This window comes from Lepus europaeus, chromosome 7 (assembly GCF_033115175.1).
Source record: "Lepus europaeus isolate LE1 chromosome 7, mLepTim1.pri, whole genome shotgun sequence".
NCBI classification, from domain to species: domain Eukaryota; kingdom Metazoa; phylum Chordata; class Mammalia; order Lagomorpha; family Leporidae; genus Lepus; species Lepus europaeus.
The window spans coordinates 15118860-15140022 of NC_084833.1; the positions used below are offsets into that span (position 1 = coordinate 15118860).

General features: G+C 36.2%; 2 protein-coding genes across 2 annotated transcripts; one reads left to right on the top strand and one right to left on the bottom strand.

Moving 5' to 3' along the window:
• The first annotated feature begins 4139 nt into the window (after window positions 1–4139).
• On the top strand, window positions 4140–5101 carry LOC133764249 (olfactory receptor 8U3-like). Its single transcript, XM_062197922.1, is given in 2 exon segments — window positions 4140–4583; window positions 4586–5101. Coding segments are annotated over 2 exon segments (960 nt in total).
• Window positions 5102–11408: 6307 nt separating this feature from the next.
• LOC133764250 (olfactory receptor 5AL1-like) lies at window positions 11409–12365 on the bottom strand. The gene has a single exon (XM_062197923.1). The coding sequence runs from the start codon at window positions 12348–12350 to the stop codon at window positions 11409–11411; it is 942 nt and encodes a 313-aa protein (XP_062053907.1). The 5' UTR covers window positions 12351–12365.
• Between the last annotated feature and the right edge of the window lie 8798 nt (window positions 12366–21163).

The window sequence follows — 21163 nt, forward strand, 5'->3', positions numbered from 1 at the left end:
ATCTTTAAATGCCACTTTATTATTCCTCATTTCCTTCTGTCTCTTAAAACACACACACGCACTCATGATACATTAACATGAAAGTTAGAATGTGTATTCTCTCTTGCAGTACAGTGTTGCCCACAAATAGGATGATGGAGAAGAGATACAGGGACTGGTGAAATTTTCCATCTAAACTTCTCTTATAAGAAGAGCTGGTCTTCATAAAAAATTATCCTTGGCCTTTAACAACAGTGAATATAAGATAAAATTTTCCCTCTTAAATAAGGAATGGATACACAATGTAATTGTTTAATACTTACATGAAATAGAATACTGGTAAAATATTTACTCTATATTGCTTCTCAGAAAAAGTGTTTGGCACTAACCGGGGTCCCAAGGCAATCAGATTGAAACCGCTTCTTCCCAACCTTTTTCTCATGCCATATTGTGTCATTTTGATGTGTTTTGGGACATGTAGAGGTGGTATCTGACGGCTGGAATGTCTATGTCTGAGTGCCTGGCACACAGCGGTGGTGCGCAGAATGCCTCAACCCTGTATTGAGCTTTGGTTTAGAAATCAGTCTTAATGGAGTCCCGGGAAGAAGGATGCTTGACTTGGAAAAGCCCAATAAACACTGATAAGGGACAAGGTAGGATCTAGATAATTGTAGGCAGTGAGGAAAATAGGAACTTTTTGTATCAATAAATCAGTGGAAAGATGAGAGGAGGTTTCTTAATGATCATTTTCTTTTCTCTGTTATTGAATAATTTTTCTGTGCAAAGCATTGGTATAATATTTGAAACCTACATGTTTAAAACATCATAGGCAAATCCCTAGCTCTTAAGAACTAAGGTAAAGCCTTCAAAACAGGGATTCAATTTGTTCTTCAATTATGTATTGAGAATCTAGATGGGCAAAATAGACTCTAAGGAGTAAATAATAGAAGCAAATGAATGAAACTGCTTAGTGTTAAAGAATTAACCAACTAACATAAAGGACCAAAGTGATCATTACTGATTAATTTTGACATCCTTAAAATAATTAGAAAAGATATTTTCCTCAAGTTACATGGTTAAGTTAGTATTAAAAACTTTCCACCATTTTAATGGGTGTACAGTTGTTATTTTCATGTAATAAACATTGGGATTTTAAGATATATTGTATATACACCTAAGTGTATATATATTCTATGTGACGCTAAATTTACACCTGAAGGTAAATATATTATATCACAAAATGATTAAAATAGCCTCTATTTTCTCAATTTTGATTAATAATGATAAAACCTAAATTTGCCTTGTATTTAAAATGTATCTTCTGATATGATGGGAGCCATGTTATAATGTCTTAACAGAAATAATAATCTGAATACCTTAAATTATTTGGAAACTAGAATACTTGCTTACTTTGAAGCAATAAATCCTAGTAAGACTTCAGATAGATGGAAAGTATGCCTTTCATTTGTACAATGGGAGAAGGGTAGATTTTAAAGAGGGGAGACAAAAAAGGAACCAAAACATTTGCATACTCTCAGACCAATCATTTTTAGAAAAGAAATCCATGGAAATAAAGAACTGAAAGCTGCATTTGTTAAGACTATTCTTGTGGAAATGCCTCTTGGTTAGTTTTTCCATAATAAAATTTGAATTCCTCTAGCTGGGGGAATCTTGTACTCAAAGAATTCAACCAAAGGTTAGGCCAACAATATCAAAAGAGAAACAAATAACCTGGACAGTAGGGCTGAATTCTGCTTGCCAATGCGATCATTGGGATTATTTCTCAAGGTACTGGTGTTTACACATGGCTGATTTTTTAAAAATATTTTATTTGTAGTACTTCAATATTATACTTAAATAGTAAATATCAACCATAGTTATTGTTACCATTGATCAATTTAACTTGTCAGATTGCACATGTACCTTGCACAACAAATTTTTAAGTTGTACAAAATGAGTAACATGAAAATTTCTAACATGCAAGTGGCCTTTATTAAATAAAAAGAAAAAATGAATTCTTAAAAAAAAAACCTTCCTTACATCATTTTTGTGTATGCTGGTCTACTTTATTTTTACTTTTACATTGTATAGTAACTTAAAATAACCCTAAATTAGGGTTGAAATCACTTTTACATTGTATAGTAACTTAAAATAACCCTAAATTAGGGTTGAAATCATAACTTCATAGCTGGAGTTGAAATAAAAGATTGTGTGAGAAATGTCATGTATCTTCAAGTCCTATATGCAAGGCTGAGAATCCTTAATTCATAACAGGCTGGAATGAAACAGCTTTTGCTGTGAAGGAAAGCACTACACGCTTAATTTTTTTTAAAAAATCCAAGAGTTAGCAATTTTACCTCGACTGAGTAAAATGAAAAATTTTACAAGATTCAGTAAATGGCAGCTGTCTTATTTTCTCTGTGCTAAACATTAAGCCTGACACTGTAGGAAAATGGACCATTTCTAACCTGTTCCTACAACGCAGCGATTAAGGTGAAGGAGAAAGCCACTGCACTTTGGACAACATAGTGATGTTTAGAAATACAGGCTCTATAGTTAAACCTACCCAATCATATCCTTCCGACACTGTCCACTCTCCATGACCATGGCTATAAGCCTGGATTTTCTCAACTGTTAATCAAGGGTGATAAGAAACAACCTTTGTCATAGGCTATGCAGGAGACTATCTCAAGTTAATGTATGTACCAGTATTTGTCTCATAGGGACAGTGCTCAATTACGACAGATTAAATAATAACAGTACTAATAAATTAAAATTAATATATAAAGAGTTTATACAGTATAGTTTTATAAGACCTCCTTCTTTTTAATATTTTATGGTTCTACTTTGTAGACTATAAAGTCAGGAGCAAAAATAAAATTTAGGTTGGCTAATATTGTGCTTAATGAAACTAATATTTTTCAGGGCTTGTAGAAATATAAATAATTATAATTATTCTGAAATATACATAAAATAGCACTAGTTTTTATACATTTTCATAAAACTGTTTATAACTGAATATTTCCTTATATAAGTTGCTAGAAGTACAACCAACTAGAGTAGTGACCTTAGATATTTTGAACTCTTGAAATATATTAACACATATGTATGGTAAAATATATGTATCCACATATAACTTATAATAATGATCAATTTGATAAACTGTTAACTCTTTGGACCCCTGGATAAAAACTTAAAACTTCAGTGTAATTTATAATGGAAAATATCCCAAATCCTTTTACTTTTTATGTGAATAAAATTGTATGCTTTACCACACTTCTTATAAATGTTCTTATAGTTTTTATAGCACAAACTACTTATTCAATACAAAGGAGAATTTTATATAGAAAAAGGAAGTAGATATTGGTAGATATAAGTTATTTTTATACATAAGTATGTTAAATTATTTTGATATATTTTATGGGAGCATGCACAGAATTGAAAAAATGAAGGAAAATTGGGCCAGATCTGTGCTGTAGCAGGTTAAGCTGCCGCCTGCAACACCAGTATCCCATATGGTGCTTGTTCAAGGCCTGACTGTCCCACTTCTACTCCAGCTGCCTGGTACCGTGCCTGAGAGTGCTGCGGAAGCACTTGAGGCCCTGTCATCCATGTGGGAGATCCAGAAAAAATTCCTGACTGGCTCTTGGCTTCAGTCTCTCCTGGTGCTTTATTGTGGCCATTTGGGGAGTGAACCAGCAGATGGAAGATCTCTGTCTCTCCCTTTCTGTGTAATTCTGCCTTTCAAGTAAAATAAATAGATCTTCAAAAAAAGGAACTATAACTATAGTTCTGCTCATAAATTACAAATTATATTTTGTTGTATTTATATAATGCATAGAAATAGTTCCAGCAAAACAGTGAAATTGATATTAGTTGCCTTAAGAAGTTTCATAATACTCAATTTTTAACAGCCTACTCCCTTATTTTCTAAAATTAGAAAGCAAAGCAACACCCAAGAAGACTGTTCTGAAAATAAGCACCTCTTTGGGGCAAGAATGGTGTATCGTTAGAGAGGTAAGCTGTATGTTCTGCCCCATGATGACATAATTCAAAACTGGAAGACATCGGTGATCACCTTCCCTAACTCTGTTAGGATCCTGGGAAGTATCATTTTTATTTCTCAACTGCAGCAAAATCCACACACTCCGCTGTAATAAATGGCTGACTTTAATATCACTTATGTCACTGAATTTATTCTCCAAGGAATAACAGATAGGCCAGAACTTCAGGTTCCATGCTTCCTGATGTTTTTAGTTGTCTATCTGGTCACAGTTGTAGGCAACTTTGGATTAATTACATTAATCCGGATTGATGCTCGGCTCCACACGCCCATGTACTATTTCCTCAGCCACTTGGCCTTTGTTGATCTCTGTTACTCTTCTGCTATTACACCGAAGATGATGGTGAACTTTGTGGTGCAACGTAACACAATTCCTTTCCTTGCTTGTGCAACACAGCTGGGCTGTTTCCTCACCTTCATGATCACTGAATGTTTCCTCCTAGCCTCCATGGCCTATGACCGTTATGCAGCTATCTGTAGTCCCTTGCATTATTCAACACTGATGTCAAAAAGAGTCTGCATTCAGTTAGTGGCGGTTCCATATATATATACAGCTTTCTCGTTGCCCTATTCCATACCATCATCACCTTCCGTCTGACGTACTGTGGCCCTAATGTTATTAACCACTTCTATTGTGATGACCTCCCCCTCTTAGCTCTGGCTTGCTCAGACACACGCCTGAAGGAAATTCTGATTTTTGCCTTTGCTGGCTTTGATATGATTTGTTCCTCTTCCATTGTACTCACCTCCTACATCTTTATCATCGCTGCCATCCTGAGGATCCGCTCTACCCAGGGGCGACGCAAGGCTATTTCCACTTGTGGGTCCCATATGGTGGCTGTTACAATATTTTATGGCACTCTGATCTTTATGTACCTACAGCCCAAATCCAACCACTCCCTGGACACAGACAAAATGGCCTCAGTGTTTTATACAGTGGTCATCCCCATGTTGAACCCCCTAATCTACAGTCTAAGGAACAAAGAGGTGAAAGATGCCTCAAAGAAAGCCTTGGATAAAGGTTGTGAAATGTTAAAGATATTAAAATTAAGAAAATAATAATGTCTATTTAAATGCAACCAGGGAAACAAATAAAACTTTTTATTATAATTTTTTTAAACCAACCGTATATGTGCCTGTTATTTTCCTAGATTGTGACATTTTCTACAAGGGTCAGGGAAGATGCTGGCAAATCAGTGTGATTAAAGAGTCCTATTGAGGCTCATGCAGCCTTGGGATATGACTGAAGTCTTGTTGAAATACAAACTCAGACACACTGACTCATGTGGTGTGCAGAGTGAAGGCCGCCACATGTTTTTGCTAGGCCTCAGGACTCCGGAACAGGACAATTTGGACAACTTGGATGTATGCTATTTCTTTCATTTACTTGCCCTGCAACTTGAGAAACTTGACCTAAACTCTGTGTTAGTTTGTTAGGAATTCTGGGAATTAATAGAACTCAACTGGTTGGTTGAAAAATTACATATTTATAAAAATGTTTACAACAATATTCAATAATGTGCTTTGTGTTAGCTACATAAATGTTTATTATATAAGGTTAAATATTAATTAAGTGTGCACTCAAAGGCTTATCCTGGTAAAAGGTATAAAGTCTGGATAGATTTTTTATTATTTGTTACAAACTTAACAAGTAGTTCTCATTGTCATCAACAAACATCAGAGATATATAGGTTTTCATCTCAAGCTCCCAATTATTTATAAATTTCCTAAGGTCACATAATTACTAACATGAAAATTCTAATTGCAAATTCAAGTCCACCTGAATTTTATTTTCTTAACCTTATGAGTATTAAGAATAGAAGGTATTATAATTGCATTTTTTTATTTTTTATAATTGCATTTAAATGTGTCTATATCATATTTTAAAATATAATTGGAAAACATTATTTTCAAGAATTGTGTTTTTAAATGAATTCCTTCAGTGTATTTGCATGTTTGTTCAGTTGGAAATAACCTTGTCATTATGTCATTTGTTCCTACTATTTATTCAATCATCTTTGTTGATCATAACAATGCAATTAAAATAAATATTTGACATACTTTAATTATTCTGACTTTTCATAAAAATTAATTGTACCAGTGATTTCATAATACTCTATTATTTTTCCATTTTGGATGATTATGAAACTTGCAGTCGTTATGTAGAATATGGTTTGAAGTTTGCATAACAAAGGGTTTCTTTTTTCCTCTGCATTTGATTTGTAAATGACTCAGATATACTCCATGAGGTATTGTTGGAGTCTATATTGAGTGAATTCTATGGTTATTGGATTAAACTGGGAAGGCTGTTGTTTCAATTTACCATACTTTGTAAATGAGTGTACATTTGTGTAGATAGATACACACAATGCAGACATGGAAAACAGATACAGCATCTCTCTGTGCAGGTCAAGAAATTCAGGCTTGGGGCCAGCGCTGTGGCATAGCAGGTAAAGCCACTGCCAGCAGTGCAGGCATCCCATGTGGGCTCCAGGTCGAGTCCCGGCTGCTTTACCTCCAATCCAGTTCCCCACTATGGCCTGGGAAAGCAGTGGAAGATGGCCCAAGTGCTTGGGCCCCTGCACCCATTGGGAGAGCTTGATAAAGCTCCTGGCTCCTGGCTTTGTATTGACCCAGCTCTGGCAGTTGCAGACATTGGAGAGAGTGAAGCAGTGAATGAAAGATTTCTCTCTATCTTTCTGTCTCCATGTCTGTAACTGTGCCTTTCAAATAAATAATTAAATCTTTTTAAAAAAAGGAAATTCAGGCCTATTAAATCTTAATGACTCATTGGAAGGACACTCATCATTTGCCCTTTCATTCACATTTCAGCTTCAGGAAATCAATATGGCAGCAATGCTTAAAGTGTGGATGTCTTCATACCTTTCCCTTCTATCGGTTACCTGTCGAGGTAAAGCAAACTGTTCTCTTAGCATCAGCTAAGAGAGTCAAATGTATGGATAAACAAGTCATCCTACTTCTTCTGGAACAGAAAAATCCATGTTCAGTGCAGCCTCCAAACGGATCCAAGGATTGTCCCTGGTGGCTGTGCTCATCTCTTGAAACCAGTTCTTCAGTCAAAACACCAAGTTCAGTGCTGCTCATTTGTCTCAGGTTTATATAAATAAAAGCATCTGGCACTCTGGTCTACCTATGATGTTTTGGTATCTGGATATAAGCCAAAAGGGTGATAAAAAAAGTGAAAAAAGAGATATGTAGTCCAGATTAATAAAAATATTCATGTTTGGGATTTTTAAAATTATTTATTTGAATACTATTGGTTGAACCCTGTAATTAACACACAATTATTCTTAGGTGTTTAAAGTTAACTGAAAAGTGATCCCTGTTAAATATAAGAGTGGAATAAGAGAGGGAGGAGATGTACAATTTGGGACATGCTCAATCTGACTTGCTCCAAATGGTGGAGTTAGAAATGTGCCAGGGGATTCCAATACAATCCCATCAAGGTGGCATGTACCAATGCCATCTCACTAGTCCAAGTGATCATCTTCAGTTCATAATTGATCACACTGATAGGTCTAAGAGTCAAAGGGATCACACAACCAAGACTAGTGTCTGCTAATACTAACTGATAGAATAAAAAAGGGAGAGAACGATCCAACATGGGAAGTGGGAGACACAGCAGACTCATAGAATGGCAGATGTTCTAAATAACACTCTGGCCTCAGAATCAGCCCTTAAGGCATTTGGATCTGGCTGAAGAGCCCATGAGAGTATCGTAGGCATGGAAAGCCAAGACACTCTGGAAAAAAAAAAAAAAAAGACCTAAATGAAAGATCTCTGCGAGTGAGATCCCAGTAGAAAGAATGGGTCCATCAAAGAAGGAGGTACCTTTCTCTGAAGGGAGGAGAGAACTTCTACTTTGACTATGACCTTGTCTGAATAAAATTGAAGTCGGCGAACTCAAGAGGCTTCTATAGCCTTGGCAACTAGGGAGATTACTGACACCATAAACAAGAGTATCCATTTGTTAAGTCAACAACAGGAGTCACTGTGCACTTACTCCCCATGTAGGATCTCTCTCCTTAATGTGCTGTACATAGTGATTTAATGCTATAACTAGTACTCAAACAGTATTTTACAGTTTATGTTCTGTGTGGGTGCAAACTGATGAAATCTTTACTTAGTATATACTGAATCGATCTTCTGTATATAAAGATAATTGAAAATGAATCTTGATGTGAATGGAATGGGAGAGGGAGCAGGAGATGAGAGAGGTGTGAATGGGAGGGAAGTTATGGGGGGGGAGCCATTGTAATCCATAAACTGTACTTTGGAAATTTATATTTACTGAATAAAAGTTAAAAAAATAAATAAATAAAATTATTTATTTGAATGGCAGAGTTGGGTGGGGGGAGAGAAAGGGTGAGAGAGAGAATCTTCCATTCAGTGATTCACTCCCTAATTGGCTGCAATGGCCAGTACTGAGCCAGCCTGAAGCCAGGAGCTAGGAACTTCTGATCTCACATGTGAGTGACAGGGATACAGGAACTTGGGCTATCTTCCTCTGCTTTCCTAGATGTATCACCAGGAGCTGGGTCAAAAGTGGAGCAGACAGAACTTCAACTGGTGCCCATTTGGGATCCAGGTGCTGCAGATAACAGCTTTACCTGCTGCCCCACAGCACTGGCCCCAGAACATACCTACCTGTTTTAAGAAACATTTGATCGCAAATTTGCATTTCATTACTCATAGCTTTGTGATACATAAAGCTCCAATTACTAACAGAATAAGAAAAATGCTCATGTTTCAAGCTTGTATTTGATCATTTAGATCAAATACATTTAGATAGTCAGATGTTTAATTACCTTGGCACAGTGGTTGGCACCTGGTGGAGACGTGGTGTGTGTTAGCCACAGGAACCATGCCTAATACGTCTTCTTGCAAAGATTTCTTTTCTTTTCTTTTTTTTTTTTTGTATGTGCACTGATTAGTGATCTACCTTGACTAAAATTCCAGATAATCATTTTTTACATATATTATTAGTTGGCCCAGGTCAACATTGGGAGCTAGGATTTCAATCCATGTCTCCACGTGGGTGGCTGGGAACCATTTCCTTAAACCGTCATCACTGTCTCTCAGGTGTACATTAGCAGGAAGCTGGCATTGGGAGCAGATCCAAGACTTCATTCCTGGAAATCTGTTATGGGAAGTAAGCATCCCAAGTGACCTCCTAACTGCCTCTCTCTGCTTACCATTCTCTTGCATGTCCTCAATTCATCTCTGAAGGATTAGTTCAAAGAAGTCTGCATACATTCTTCAATGTTTTTGATGTCATCAAGGTAATATTATCCTGCTTCCTATAAAGAAGAGCCACTAGTATTTATGTATTCATGGATGACACATTTTGCTCCCTCAGGCCTTCCTTTTGACACTTGATTTAAGTTTTAAGTAATTTAGTATAGGGAATGACCTGATCATATTCTAGGTATATATTCACACAGGTTAAGGACCATCGAAGATCATTGCTCCCAAAAGTCTTAATTTGAGACAAGAAAATTCAGATCAGTTGTCCTAAAAGCTTTCATTTTTTAAGTTGTCGAGATTCTTTTTCTTATGTTCTAATCCATGAAGTCACATATTAACAAACAAGATTCACTGATTTAAAATGTTGCAGTAAAATATGGCTAAGCTTCAGGGTCAGCTAAGAATCTGGCTTTGAGGGCACAGGAGAGTCCCTCAGAAACATCTGGAGTTAAGAGTAGTGACGTATGGGATGATGAAGGCAAGGAGTCCTGAGTCCTACATGGGGTGACATCTCCCTTAACTTTCTTTCTCAGAGTTGATGACCAACATAGGGGAAATATTGGGTATATATTTTCTATGCCAGTCTCAGGTGCATTTAACCTTTATTTTTATTTTTTAACTTCTGAAGAATTTTAATTTAAATATTGTTTTCAGACAATGTTTTTGCAAATCTCCATTCAGTTTATTTTTAAATTGTAACTTTATATAATGGCAGTTGGAAATATGAGATAGTTATTTAAAAATTAAGCTTATGATTGCAAAAGATTTAATGAACATCCTGGTTCTTCTAGTTATTAGCTAAATATATTATAGTGAATTTCATAAATCGATTTGTATTTTTTCATTAAGAACCCATCTCAGTTGGGGGTTGTGAACATTAACTAAGGTAATTCAATTAAAAGATGTTACCAGGCTTTTGACACAAGAACAACATTAGTAAGTTATTTTTACTTTTAATTAGTTCATAAGATTGAAATCTAATCTCTGAAACATAAAGCAAAAATGGATTCATTTTTATTTTTAAAGAAAATGTATATTTTAATCAGTATGTAGAGAGGAACCTAAAGACATAATTTTAAAGTCTTCAACAAACGCTAAGGAAATTTAAAATAATTAAATTCCTTAATGATTACAATAAAATAACCCCTTAACTTTTATGCTTTCATTCTGTTGACTTTAAAATGAAGAATATAATGTAGCTACCTATTTTCAAAAGGGCTATTATCTTGTTATGTAGATCTTATAAAGGTAATTATGATACAATAACAATGATAATTAAGTATAATACCCATCATTCGAGACACACTAACTAATGTGCTAAGAACTGTGCAGGGCCTTCATATTTATAACCTTACTGATATTCCCAATCAGTGAAGGAGAAAGGAATCATTGCTACTGCATTTTGCAAATTAGGATACTGAGGTACCAATATGTGAAATAATTTACCCAGAACAACTCACTAATTGGAAAAGCTAAAATTACCAGCCAAAGTGTTTGAAAAGTAATTTCTAACCACACACTCAGAGCAGGCAGTGAATTAAAATGTGAAATGACACCATCTAAACTGATAAAGTATCAATGTCATTAAATGATGAAATCAAGGTCAATGTTAGTATTACCCTTTCAAGCAGAATGCAAAGGATGTGGAGAGCTAGGGAAATTATGAAGAATATTAAAAACAAAATTCTAGTTTTGAATTTTGATATCTTTTCCTGATTATGCAGCAAATTTGAAATAGTAGAAGTTGGTCTATTTTAGTATAAATAAAATTTCTCAGCATAATAGAGTTCAGATCTTGCTTCTACCTAACAATACTGTTTCTTTAATTACTGACAAAAGTGATGTAGTTAAAAATGCTGATTCCCCACTCCTTTCTCTCTCTCCTATCTTCCTTATTCAACAATGAAAATTAATAATTATAAATTTATAAAATTTAAGGTGGTAATTACCACTGAGAATGGAATAGTGGATGAGACACATCTTCAGTGAGTTCAAACTCTCAAAGTTAGGAATTTGGTTCTATTCTATTACTTACCAGAATTTTGACTCTATAAGACACAATTCAGAGTCCTCTTTTCTTTGTTCAATGATTCTTAACTTATTTGACAGCCAAACACAACTTTTCAGTAATTCTCTTTAGTGCATTTTTAACCTCCTGGTTTCTCAAGCTGTAAATCAATGGATTCAACATGGGAATCACTACTACATAAAACACAGAAGCAAACTTATCTGTGTTCAGAGAATGGCTTGACTTGGGCTGCAGATACATAAAAATTATTGTACCATAAAATATTGTAATGGAGACCAGGTGGGAAGCACATGTAGAAAACGCTTTCTGTCTTCCTTCTGCAGAATGAATCCTCAGGATGGCGAAAAGGATGAAGACATAAGAAATTATCACAATCACCAGAGAGCAAAGAGTATTGAACCCAGCAATGATTAACAGCATCAACTCTTTGATGTGAGTGTCGGAACAGGCCAGAGCGACTAAGGGAACATCATCACAGTAGAAGTGGTTGACCACATTGAAGCCACAAAAGGACAAATTGAATGTCACCGCGGTCTGTGCAAGACCCACGGTGAATCCATACATGTATGTGCTAGCAACCATTTGAGTACAGAGTGTCTTAGGCATGAGAATGACATAAAGCAAAGGGTTGCAGATGGCAACGTACCTATCATATGCCATGATTGAGAGCAGATACATTTCACAAACAACAAATGTTATGAAACAGCATACCTGAATAGCACAAGCATAAAACATTATACTTTTAACTTCACGCAAAAAATTCACCAGAGTGTTTGGGGTGACAGAGGAGGTATAACAAAAATCAACAAAAGCCAGATGGCTGAGGAAAAAATACATGGGCGTGTGAAGCTGAGGACTGATTTGGATTAACACAATCAAGCCGAGATTACCAATGACACTAGCTAAATAGATTACTAGGAATACACCAAAGAGAATGGCTTCAAGCTCTGTATTATCTGTAAGCCCCAAGAGGATAAACTCTGACACTACTGAGTGATTGCTTTTAGCCATGAAGTAAGTGTAAAAGTTTTCAGAGTACATGTTCTGAGCAATGGTTCCTGTTTGCAATGACCAAGCAGATGTTAGGAGATGGTTCTGATCCACCACAGTCTCCTGCTGAACACATTCAAGTAGATATCCTCATGTTAGTGCAGCTTGCATAACCATGAATGTATGGCTTCTCAGATTCTTGATCTTGATATTAACCACCAACCTTCCACTTGAGCTTTCCACTCCCAAGGCTCCATCACGCAATTCTTTTATCTAGAAATTGATCACATACTAAATACACAAAATTAAATCATTATTTTAGGGTTACAAGCTTTTGTTCTTACCTATTCACTTCAGTTATGATCCTATCAATCTGCATGTATTCACTCGTATCACTAATCTTTTACAGCTACTAATTACTCCTTACCTGTTTTGGATTATATCTGAAATGCCAAGAACGACATCGAGTCAAATGCAAATTATTCTGAAGTTATCACTTTCACAATGAACTAGGCACATAGCTTGACCTGCTTTCTCCTGAACCATGGGTCTGTCTCCCAATATTTATCTACTTATTTCAAATCCTTTAAATTCCCTCATGTTTCCTTCATTATATCCTGCCAATTACACTATCTGTGGATGCTAACATTTCTGGACATTAGAGAGAGACAGACTTAAAGTAATAAAATGAATAACTTCTCTAGTAATTCTTAACCATTTGCACAAAATTAACTGCTCCCACATCTACTATATGCACCTTGGGAGGAGGTGAGTAGAGGACACCCTATTTCTATTATATAAACTTATATTTTGGTTTCTACACTCTTCTAGCTTTTCTTCTAGCTCCTAAATCTTTTTCCCATGCTAATTTATTCACTCCCATAAACGTAAAAAACAGTATATACAAAAATCCTCACTGGTGACCTCCAAATTCTATTCCCCTACCTTTACTCATTTTTCCTATTCCACTCTTCATTACTTTGGTACCAGATGCCTTGAAGAACTCACTGAAGCTCACTTTTTTATTCAGATTTATATCTCCTCTGTTGGATGCTGACATTTTATCTCACCATTGCAATGCAATTACTCTCTGTAGGTTCATCAACACCTCCCTCTTCCCAATCCAATGGTGATATCTCTGTAGCATTGGGTACCATAAATGTCTCAACTTTCATCATAAAACTACCTTATTTTCTCATGTCCAAGTTCCCACAGTCTCTGGATTTTCACATCTTCCTGTAGACTTTCATTTTCCTGTATTTGTTTCTTTTGCTTAGGCTTTACATAACTCTGTTACTTGGGTGTTCTTTTGTAAGCCTTCTGCAGGTTTATCTTTAACCAGCAATTGTTAAATCCAACAATTTAGTCACTTGCTAATGTATTTGCAACCTACTTACATTTTAAAATTACTGGTAAGCAAAGATCATTTTATTTCTTCCTCCAATACTTACCAGGAATCATCAATCTGTAACAACTCTAATTACACTAGTGGAATAATTGATTAAATGAAAGAAGTTTAAACCCCTTCATAGCACCTCAATTACCTTTTCTTTTTCATATCTACATATTATTTATGACTAGTCCTCAATAGAATACAAAAAGGTACAATATATCTTGAGGAAAACCCCGTGATCATCAATAATACTTAGCAATACTTGAGTCATTATATTTTGTATCATCTGTTGGTCCCCATGGACTATTTTCCTTGAATTAAGTCACCTTAAATAATTTGTGAACCAAAAATATAATGATGTATCACAAGCCTGAGTGATTATATTATGGTTGATCTTTTGGGACTCAATTTGCTTAGAAATTGAGTTCAAGTGTAATAAAGAATTAACATGTAACAGCAAAATCATTTTAACATATATGGATTAACTCACAAAATATTTAAAAAGTTTTTATTTGCCTTTTATATTTCAGCATTTCAGTTTTAGTTAAGGTATTACAGTATGCATGGGATTAAAGAAATTAATTTGCTATCAAACGTTGAGAGGCTATCAAATCATGATTTGGACTACATGAAGATCTAGCTTTTCATCTGAAATGCAATCATCTGCTCAGATGCATGCAAATAGTGATTAAATTGTAGCTTAAAAATTTAAAGGTTAGCTATAGATTTGCTTTTCCTACATGCAGTGCCTAAGGAAATTTAGGATATTTCTTTCATTGGAATAGTACATCTTACAACATTGATGAAATCAATGAGTATGCAGACTAAGAAGTAGAGTAGGATTGACCCTTCCCACTATTACAAATTGGAAAGGCACCAAATAGATGAGCTTTCAATTCATCTCAAGGATCTAGAAAATCTGCAGCAAAGGAGACCAAAATCTAGTAGTAGAAGAGAAATAATTAAAATCAGAGAAGAAATCAACAGGATTGAATCCAAAAAACATTACAAAAAATCAGCCAAATGAGCAGCTGTTATTTTGAAAAAATAAACAAAATTTACTCCCCAATGTCCCAACTAACTAAAAAAAGAAAAGACCCAAATCAATAGGATCAGAGATGAAAATGGAAACGTAACAACAGACACCACAGAAATAAAAAGAATCATCAGAAATTACTACAAGGACTTGTATGCCAGCAAACAGGGAAATCTATCAGAAATGGACAGATTCCTGGACACATACAACTTACCTAGATTGAGCTAGGAAGACATAGAAAACCTAAACAGCCCTATAACTGAGACAGAAATTGAAACAGTAATAAAGGCCCTCCCAACAAAGAAAAGCCCAGGGCCAGATGAATTCACTGCTGAGTTCTACCATTTAAAGAAGAACTAACTCCAATTTTTCTCAAACTATTCAGAACAATCGACAAAGAGGGAATCCTCCCAAATTATTTCTATGAAGCCACCATCACCTTAATTGCTAAGCTGGAAAAAGATGCAGCATTGAAAGAGAATTGCAGACCAATATCCCTGATAAACATAGATGCAAAAATCCTCAATAAAATTCTGGCCAATAGAATACAACAACACATCAGAAAGATCATCCACCCAGACCAAGTGGGGTTTATCCCTGGTATGCAGGGATGGTTCAAAGTTTGCAAAACCAATCAACGTGATACACCACATTAACAGAATGCAGAAGAAATACCATAGGATTCTCTCAATAGTTGCAGAGAAAGCATTTGATAAAATACAACACTCTTTCATGATGAAAACTCTAAGCAAACTGGGTATGGAAGGAACATTCCGCAATACAATCAAAGCAATATATGAAAAACCCATGGCCAACATCCTATTGAATGGGGAAAAGTTGGAAGCATTTCCACTGAGATCTGGTACCAGACAGGGATGCCCACTCTCACCACTGCTATTCAATATAGTTCTGGAAGTTTTAGCCAGAGCTATTAGGCAAGAAAAAGAAATTAAAGGGATACAAATTGGGAAGGAAGAACTCAAACTATCCCTCTTTGCAGATGATATGATTCTTTATTTAGGGGACCCAAAGAACTCTACTAAGAGACTACTGGAACTCATCGAAGAGTTTGGCAAAGTAGCAGGATGTAAAATCAATGCACAAAAATCAACAGCCTTTGTATACACAGGCAATGCCACAGCTGAGGAAGAACTTCTAAGATCAATCCCGTTCACAATAGCTACAAAAACAATCAAATACCTTGGAATAAACTTAACCAAGGACGTTAAAGATCTCTACGATGAAAACTACAAAACCTTAAAGAAAGAAATAGAAGAGGATACCAAAAAATGGAGAAATCTTCCATGCTCATGGATTGGAAGAATCAATATCATCAAAATGTCCATTCTCCCAAAAGCAATTTATACATTCAGTGCAATACCAATCAAGATACCAAAGACATTCTTCTCAGATCTGGAAAAAAATGATACTGAAATTCATATGGAGACACAGGAGACCTCGAATAGCTAAAGCAATCTTGTACAACAAAAACAAAGCCGGAGGCATCACAATACCAGATTTCAGGACATACTACAGGGCAGTTGTTATCAAAACAGCATGGTACTGGTACAGAAACAGATGGATAGACCAATGGAACAGAATAGAAACACCAGAAATCAATCCAAACATCTACAGTAGTAATAGGTTTTTAAGTGCCATGTGTAGTAAAGTTTGAGTCCTTCCATCCAGAAGCAGTCATTCCAGGGAAAGTGCTGGTTATATTTAAGGGGAATCTGTATAGAAGAGTGCCCTAAAACAATAAATCAGAAATGACTTCACACTGATTCAATACAAGACCATCATTGGTGACCATGAAAGACATTGTTGACATCTAATCATTCAGTGAGTAAAGCTTTGAGCAGAATATTTGACAACCTCTTCATGAAAAAAACAAGCATAAAAAGAAATATAAATATATACATAATCCTGGGAAGATATGAGTAACCTGGCAGAGAATAAAATGTGTGAAATGTGGATGACGTAGTCTGATAGACTAGTAGTAAGCAGATATTTGGATCAATGGGTTAAGTTACCTCTTGGGTCAGAGACATGCCATGTTGGAGGGCCATTTTGAGTCCCACCTCCTCTGCTTCCCATCCAGCTACCCGGTAAAGAACCTAAGAATGGAGCAGATGGTAGCACAAGTACTTTGGCTCCCTGCTATCTATGTGGGGGATACAGATACTGTGTACCTGTGACCTAGTTTTGGCCTCACTCAGCTTTGGGTATTTTGAGCATTGGGCAAGTGAACCAATTGTTGGAGAATCTCTCTCTCTCTCTCTCTCTCTCTCTCTCTCTCTTTCTCTCCCCCTCTCTATCTCTCTTTCTTCCTCTCTCTCTCTCTGAGTGTGCGTGTGTGTGCGTGTATGTGTGTGTGTATCCTGCTCTTTCTCCCATTCACACACTCTGTTATTCTGTCTTTTAAGTAAATAAATAAAAAGCACAAAGTATACAGATCTGTGTTTCTAGTAGTAATGAATACTCAGTAGAATATCATTGAAGAGTCTTACAAGAATGATTTGGCCTAGGGTTATTAGTCAGAGTTTCTACAAGAGTCTACTTCACATGGTCCAAAGATATGAGCTAACAATATGGATTTTATGTCACCTTTGCTACTTAAATTTTGCTTGTAATGCAAATTCTCAGGTTAATACTGAGTTTCACATAAGAAAAAGGACAGAGTTACCTTTAAAGATCATCAAATGCTGAAAATATTTCTTTCATGGGATAGAAAAATGGGTCTCTGAGTTGGTAAGTGCCATGTAGAGATTTGTCCATTAACAAAATTGGAAATTGGAAATGCCAGGTGACATTGATGCTTTGGAATATATCCCTACACTTGACTAGAATGGTCAAGGCAGGGTCCTATTAAAAGTCATGAAATTTTAAGAGATGTTTGAACTTAACATCGCTTAAATGGAAAAACAAACAAACAAACAAATTACAAAGGCTACCCTGGGAGATGGTTCTCTGCCTTGTCATTGGTGGTCACTTCCTTTCCAAGGACAGGAAGTACCATGTCTGAATGCAATTGTATGCTACATGCTGAGGCTCCCTTGCATCTATGCCTTGTAGTGATTTAGGGAACTATAAAACATTTTAAAATTATCTACTCTTGGGTGGCATATTGGGAGTCATTGGATTTTAAACTGAAATCTTTCTGTTTATTCCATATTTGGAAGTGTGCTAAAGTAACTGTGAAATTTAACTCTAGGATCAAGTAAAGCAAGATTCAAACATTGGGTTAATCATAGAGGTGTGTGTGTGTGTGTGTGTACATAAGCTATGTCCACAGTCCTACTTCTCTCCCTTATAAAGTAGTCTGTCATACCTGTTATAGTACTAGTGTGCAAATTATCAAGTATTGTTTTAAATCACCAAATTTCTGAGACATAATAAACAGTCAGTAAATGTTCATTTCATTATTTGTGAAAGTTTAAGTAAGCAGTTACTCTTGAAAACATAATTTTTTTTTTTTTTTTTTTGACAGGCGGAGTGGATAGTGAGAGAGAGACAGAAAGAAAGGTCTTCCTTTTTGCCGTTGGTTCGCCCTCCAATGGCTGATGCGGCCAGCGCATCATGCTGATCCGAAGCCAGGAGCCAGGTGCTTCTCCTGGTCTCCCATGCGGGTGCAGGGCCCAAGCACTTGGGCCATCCTCCACTGCCCTCCCGGGCCATAGCAGAGAGCTGGCCTGGAAGAGGAGCAACAGGGATAGAATCCGGCGCCCCAACTGGGACTAGAACCTGGTGTGCCGGCGCCGCAAGGCGGAGGATTAGCCTGTTAAGCCACGGTGCCGGCCGAAAATATAACTTTCAAAATCAAATACGTTTTGGGGCCAGCATTGTGGCATTGCAGGTTACGCTACTGACTGTGATGCCATTATCCTGTATGGATGTGGGTTTGAGTCTTGCTGGCTGTTCAGCTTCTGATTTAGCTTCCTGCTAATGTGCCCTCAGAAAGCAGTGGAAGATGATCCAGGTCCTTTGGCACCTGCATCTTTGTGGGAGACATGGATACAGTTCCAGTTTCCTGGTTTCCACCTGGCCCAGCCCTTCTATTACAGCCATTTACATAATGAACCAGCGAATGGAAGACTTATGTCTCTGTCTCTCCCTGTTTTTTGTAGCTATGCCTTTCAAATAAATAAGTAACTCTAAAAAGAAAGGTAAAGTTTATTAATCTCATTGATGAAATGTATAAGTGATCAACTTATTTTAGTTAAAATTATATCCATTTCTCTTATTACCAGATATGCAGATGATCAGATTTGGACATTATCTGATGTCATCAGATAGGAAAATACCTATTTAAGATATTTGTTTATTAAGTTTTGGATTTTATTATAATTTTTAAAAAAAATATGAAATTTCTTAAAATTATAAGAAAATCAATTTTTTATCTTTATACTAGCAGTTTTTTATGCCTTAACAAGCACTTATTTCAAGGAATAAGCAACTAAATAACACAGGACAGAATAAGTATCATAATTTCTATTTGAATGAAAAGCTCATATGCTTTACACAATTTATATGAAGAAGCAGAATAGGTTAAAAAAGATGTTAAGTTAAAAGAGTATACTAAAATTAAAAATAAATCTGTATCTTGCCATGTTAACCTCAGGGAACTAATGTGGCAAAATCTGAAATGACCTTGAAAGTTAAGTATCACTTTTCTGTGTATAGGTTACAAACTCAAAACATGTTAGAAGAGGTTTGTCCTACTCTCAGAAAACAGGAAGTATCAAACATGCTTAATGAAAAAAAGGTGAAATGCATTTTAAGAAAAATTTATCACACTAACCCTTTGTCTTATCAGTTGTGATAATCTTCATTTATCAGTTGCTCCTTCCTGTTCACATAGCTTACAATTAGATTGTTTATGATCAGAATTCCGATCTTAAGGCTCAAAGAAGGAAGAGAGATGATATACAAGTACCTACAATGAACACTTATGCTTTTTCATGTGGTTTAATCTTAAGACTATAAATTGAGTAACATTAGTATAGTTTAACTGAAATAGACTGATAAGAGCATTGAGAAAGTACAATGCTGTGTTTGGGTTCTAACCACACTGTCTGACTAGAAGTTGAAATCTGCTTTTCACTAGACTACTTGTCTGATGGGTTCATTGTGTTATATGCTATACCTTAATAAATAATGACCATTTTATAAATGTTTTGTCCCACATGGTTGCATATAATCCTTTTAAAAATATTTTTCTTAAAGAGAGTAAAAGAGAGAGAGACAGTGAAACAGAGATAAAGAGACACAGAGAACTCCCATCCACAGATTTACTACCCAAATGTCTGCAACAGTTGGAGCTTTGGAGTAGGAACCAGAAAAGCAGTCTTTAGGAGGAACACAGAATCTGAAGAGTGGATTATGAACCCAAAAGCAGGTGCTGTGATGTGTGATGCAGTCATCCCAGGGGTATTGTAATAGCCAGGCCAACTCTGCATACAATCTCTGTTATTGATGAAATGCTCTATGGGGTTTCAATTAACTTGCATTTGTTAATTTGTTAATTTGTTTGGAATTTGCTGCTCCACTCCCAAGGTTCCTATCCATGAACTAAATCTTTAAAAAGATAATCTGGGCTGGCGCAGAGGCTCAACAGGCTAATCCTCCGTCTAGAGGCACCGGCACACCGGGTTCTAGCTCCGGTCGGGGCGCCGGATTCTGTCCCGGTTGCCACCCTTCCAGGCCAGCTCTCTGCTGTGGCCTGGGAGTGCAGTGGAGGATGGCCCAAGTGCTTGGGCCCTGCACCCACATGGGAGACCAGGAGAAGCACCTGGCTCCTGGCTTCAGATCAGCACGATGCGCTGGCCGCAGCGGCCATTGGAGGGTGAACCAACGGCAAAGGAAGACCTTTCTCTCTGTCTCTCTCTCTCTCTCACCGTCCACTCTGCCTGTCAAAAAAAAAAAAAAAAAAAGAAAAAGAAAAAGAAAAAAAATAGATGATCTGGAAAGTAATGCTATGCTGTCTCATAGACATAAGAAATCACCTCATTTAGAGTTGGTATTTAGATATCAAATGGGACTTCCAGGACTGTAGCAGGCTTTGGTCAATGACATAGATGAGGGTAACATGCAGCACTGCCCTCTGTAATAAAGATAATCTGCTAAATGTATCAATATGAGGCAGTTTATATTGCCACACCTTCTCTGCAAGAAGTTAGGAAATCAGGAAAAATTTTAGAATATATAACTAGGGTTTTCACATGGATTATTATTAATATAGATTTATATTCCGAAATGAGGATTAAAGGAGGAAGACCGCGTGAACTGGTGTCTGCACTCTGCCTGTAATTACTTATATATCCTGATAATAATGTACCTAACGATGGTTTTGTAATTTTTTTTTCATTTGAGAAGTAGAAAAATTGCTATATGTTTTTGTGGACT

What these genes read in the sequence shown, in the direction of transcription:
- LOC133764250 (XM_062197923.1), bottom strand. Translation starts at nt 12,350, where the DNA reads ATGGCTAAAAGCAATCACTCAGTAGTGTCAGAGTTTATCCTCTTGGGG.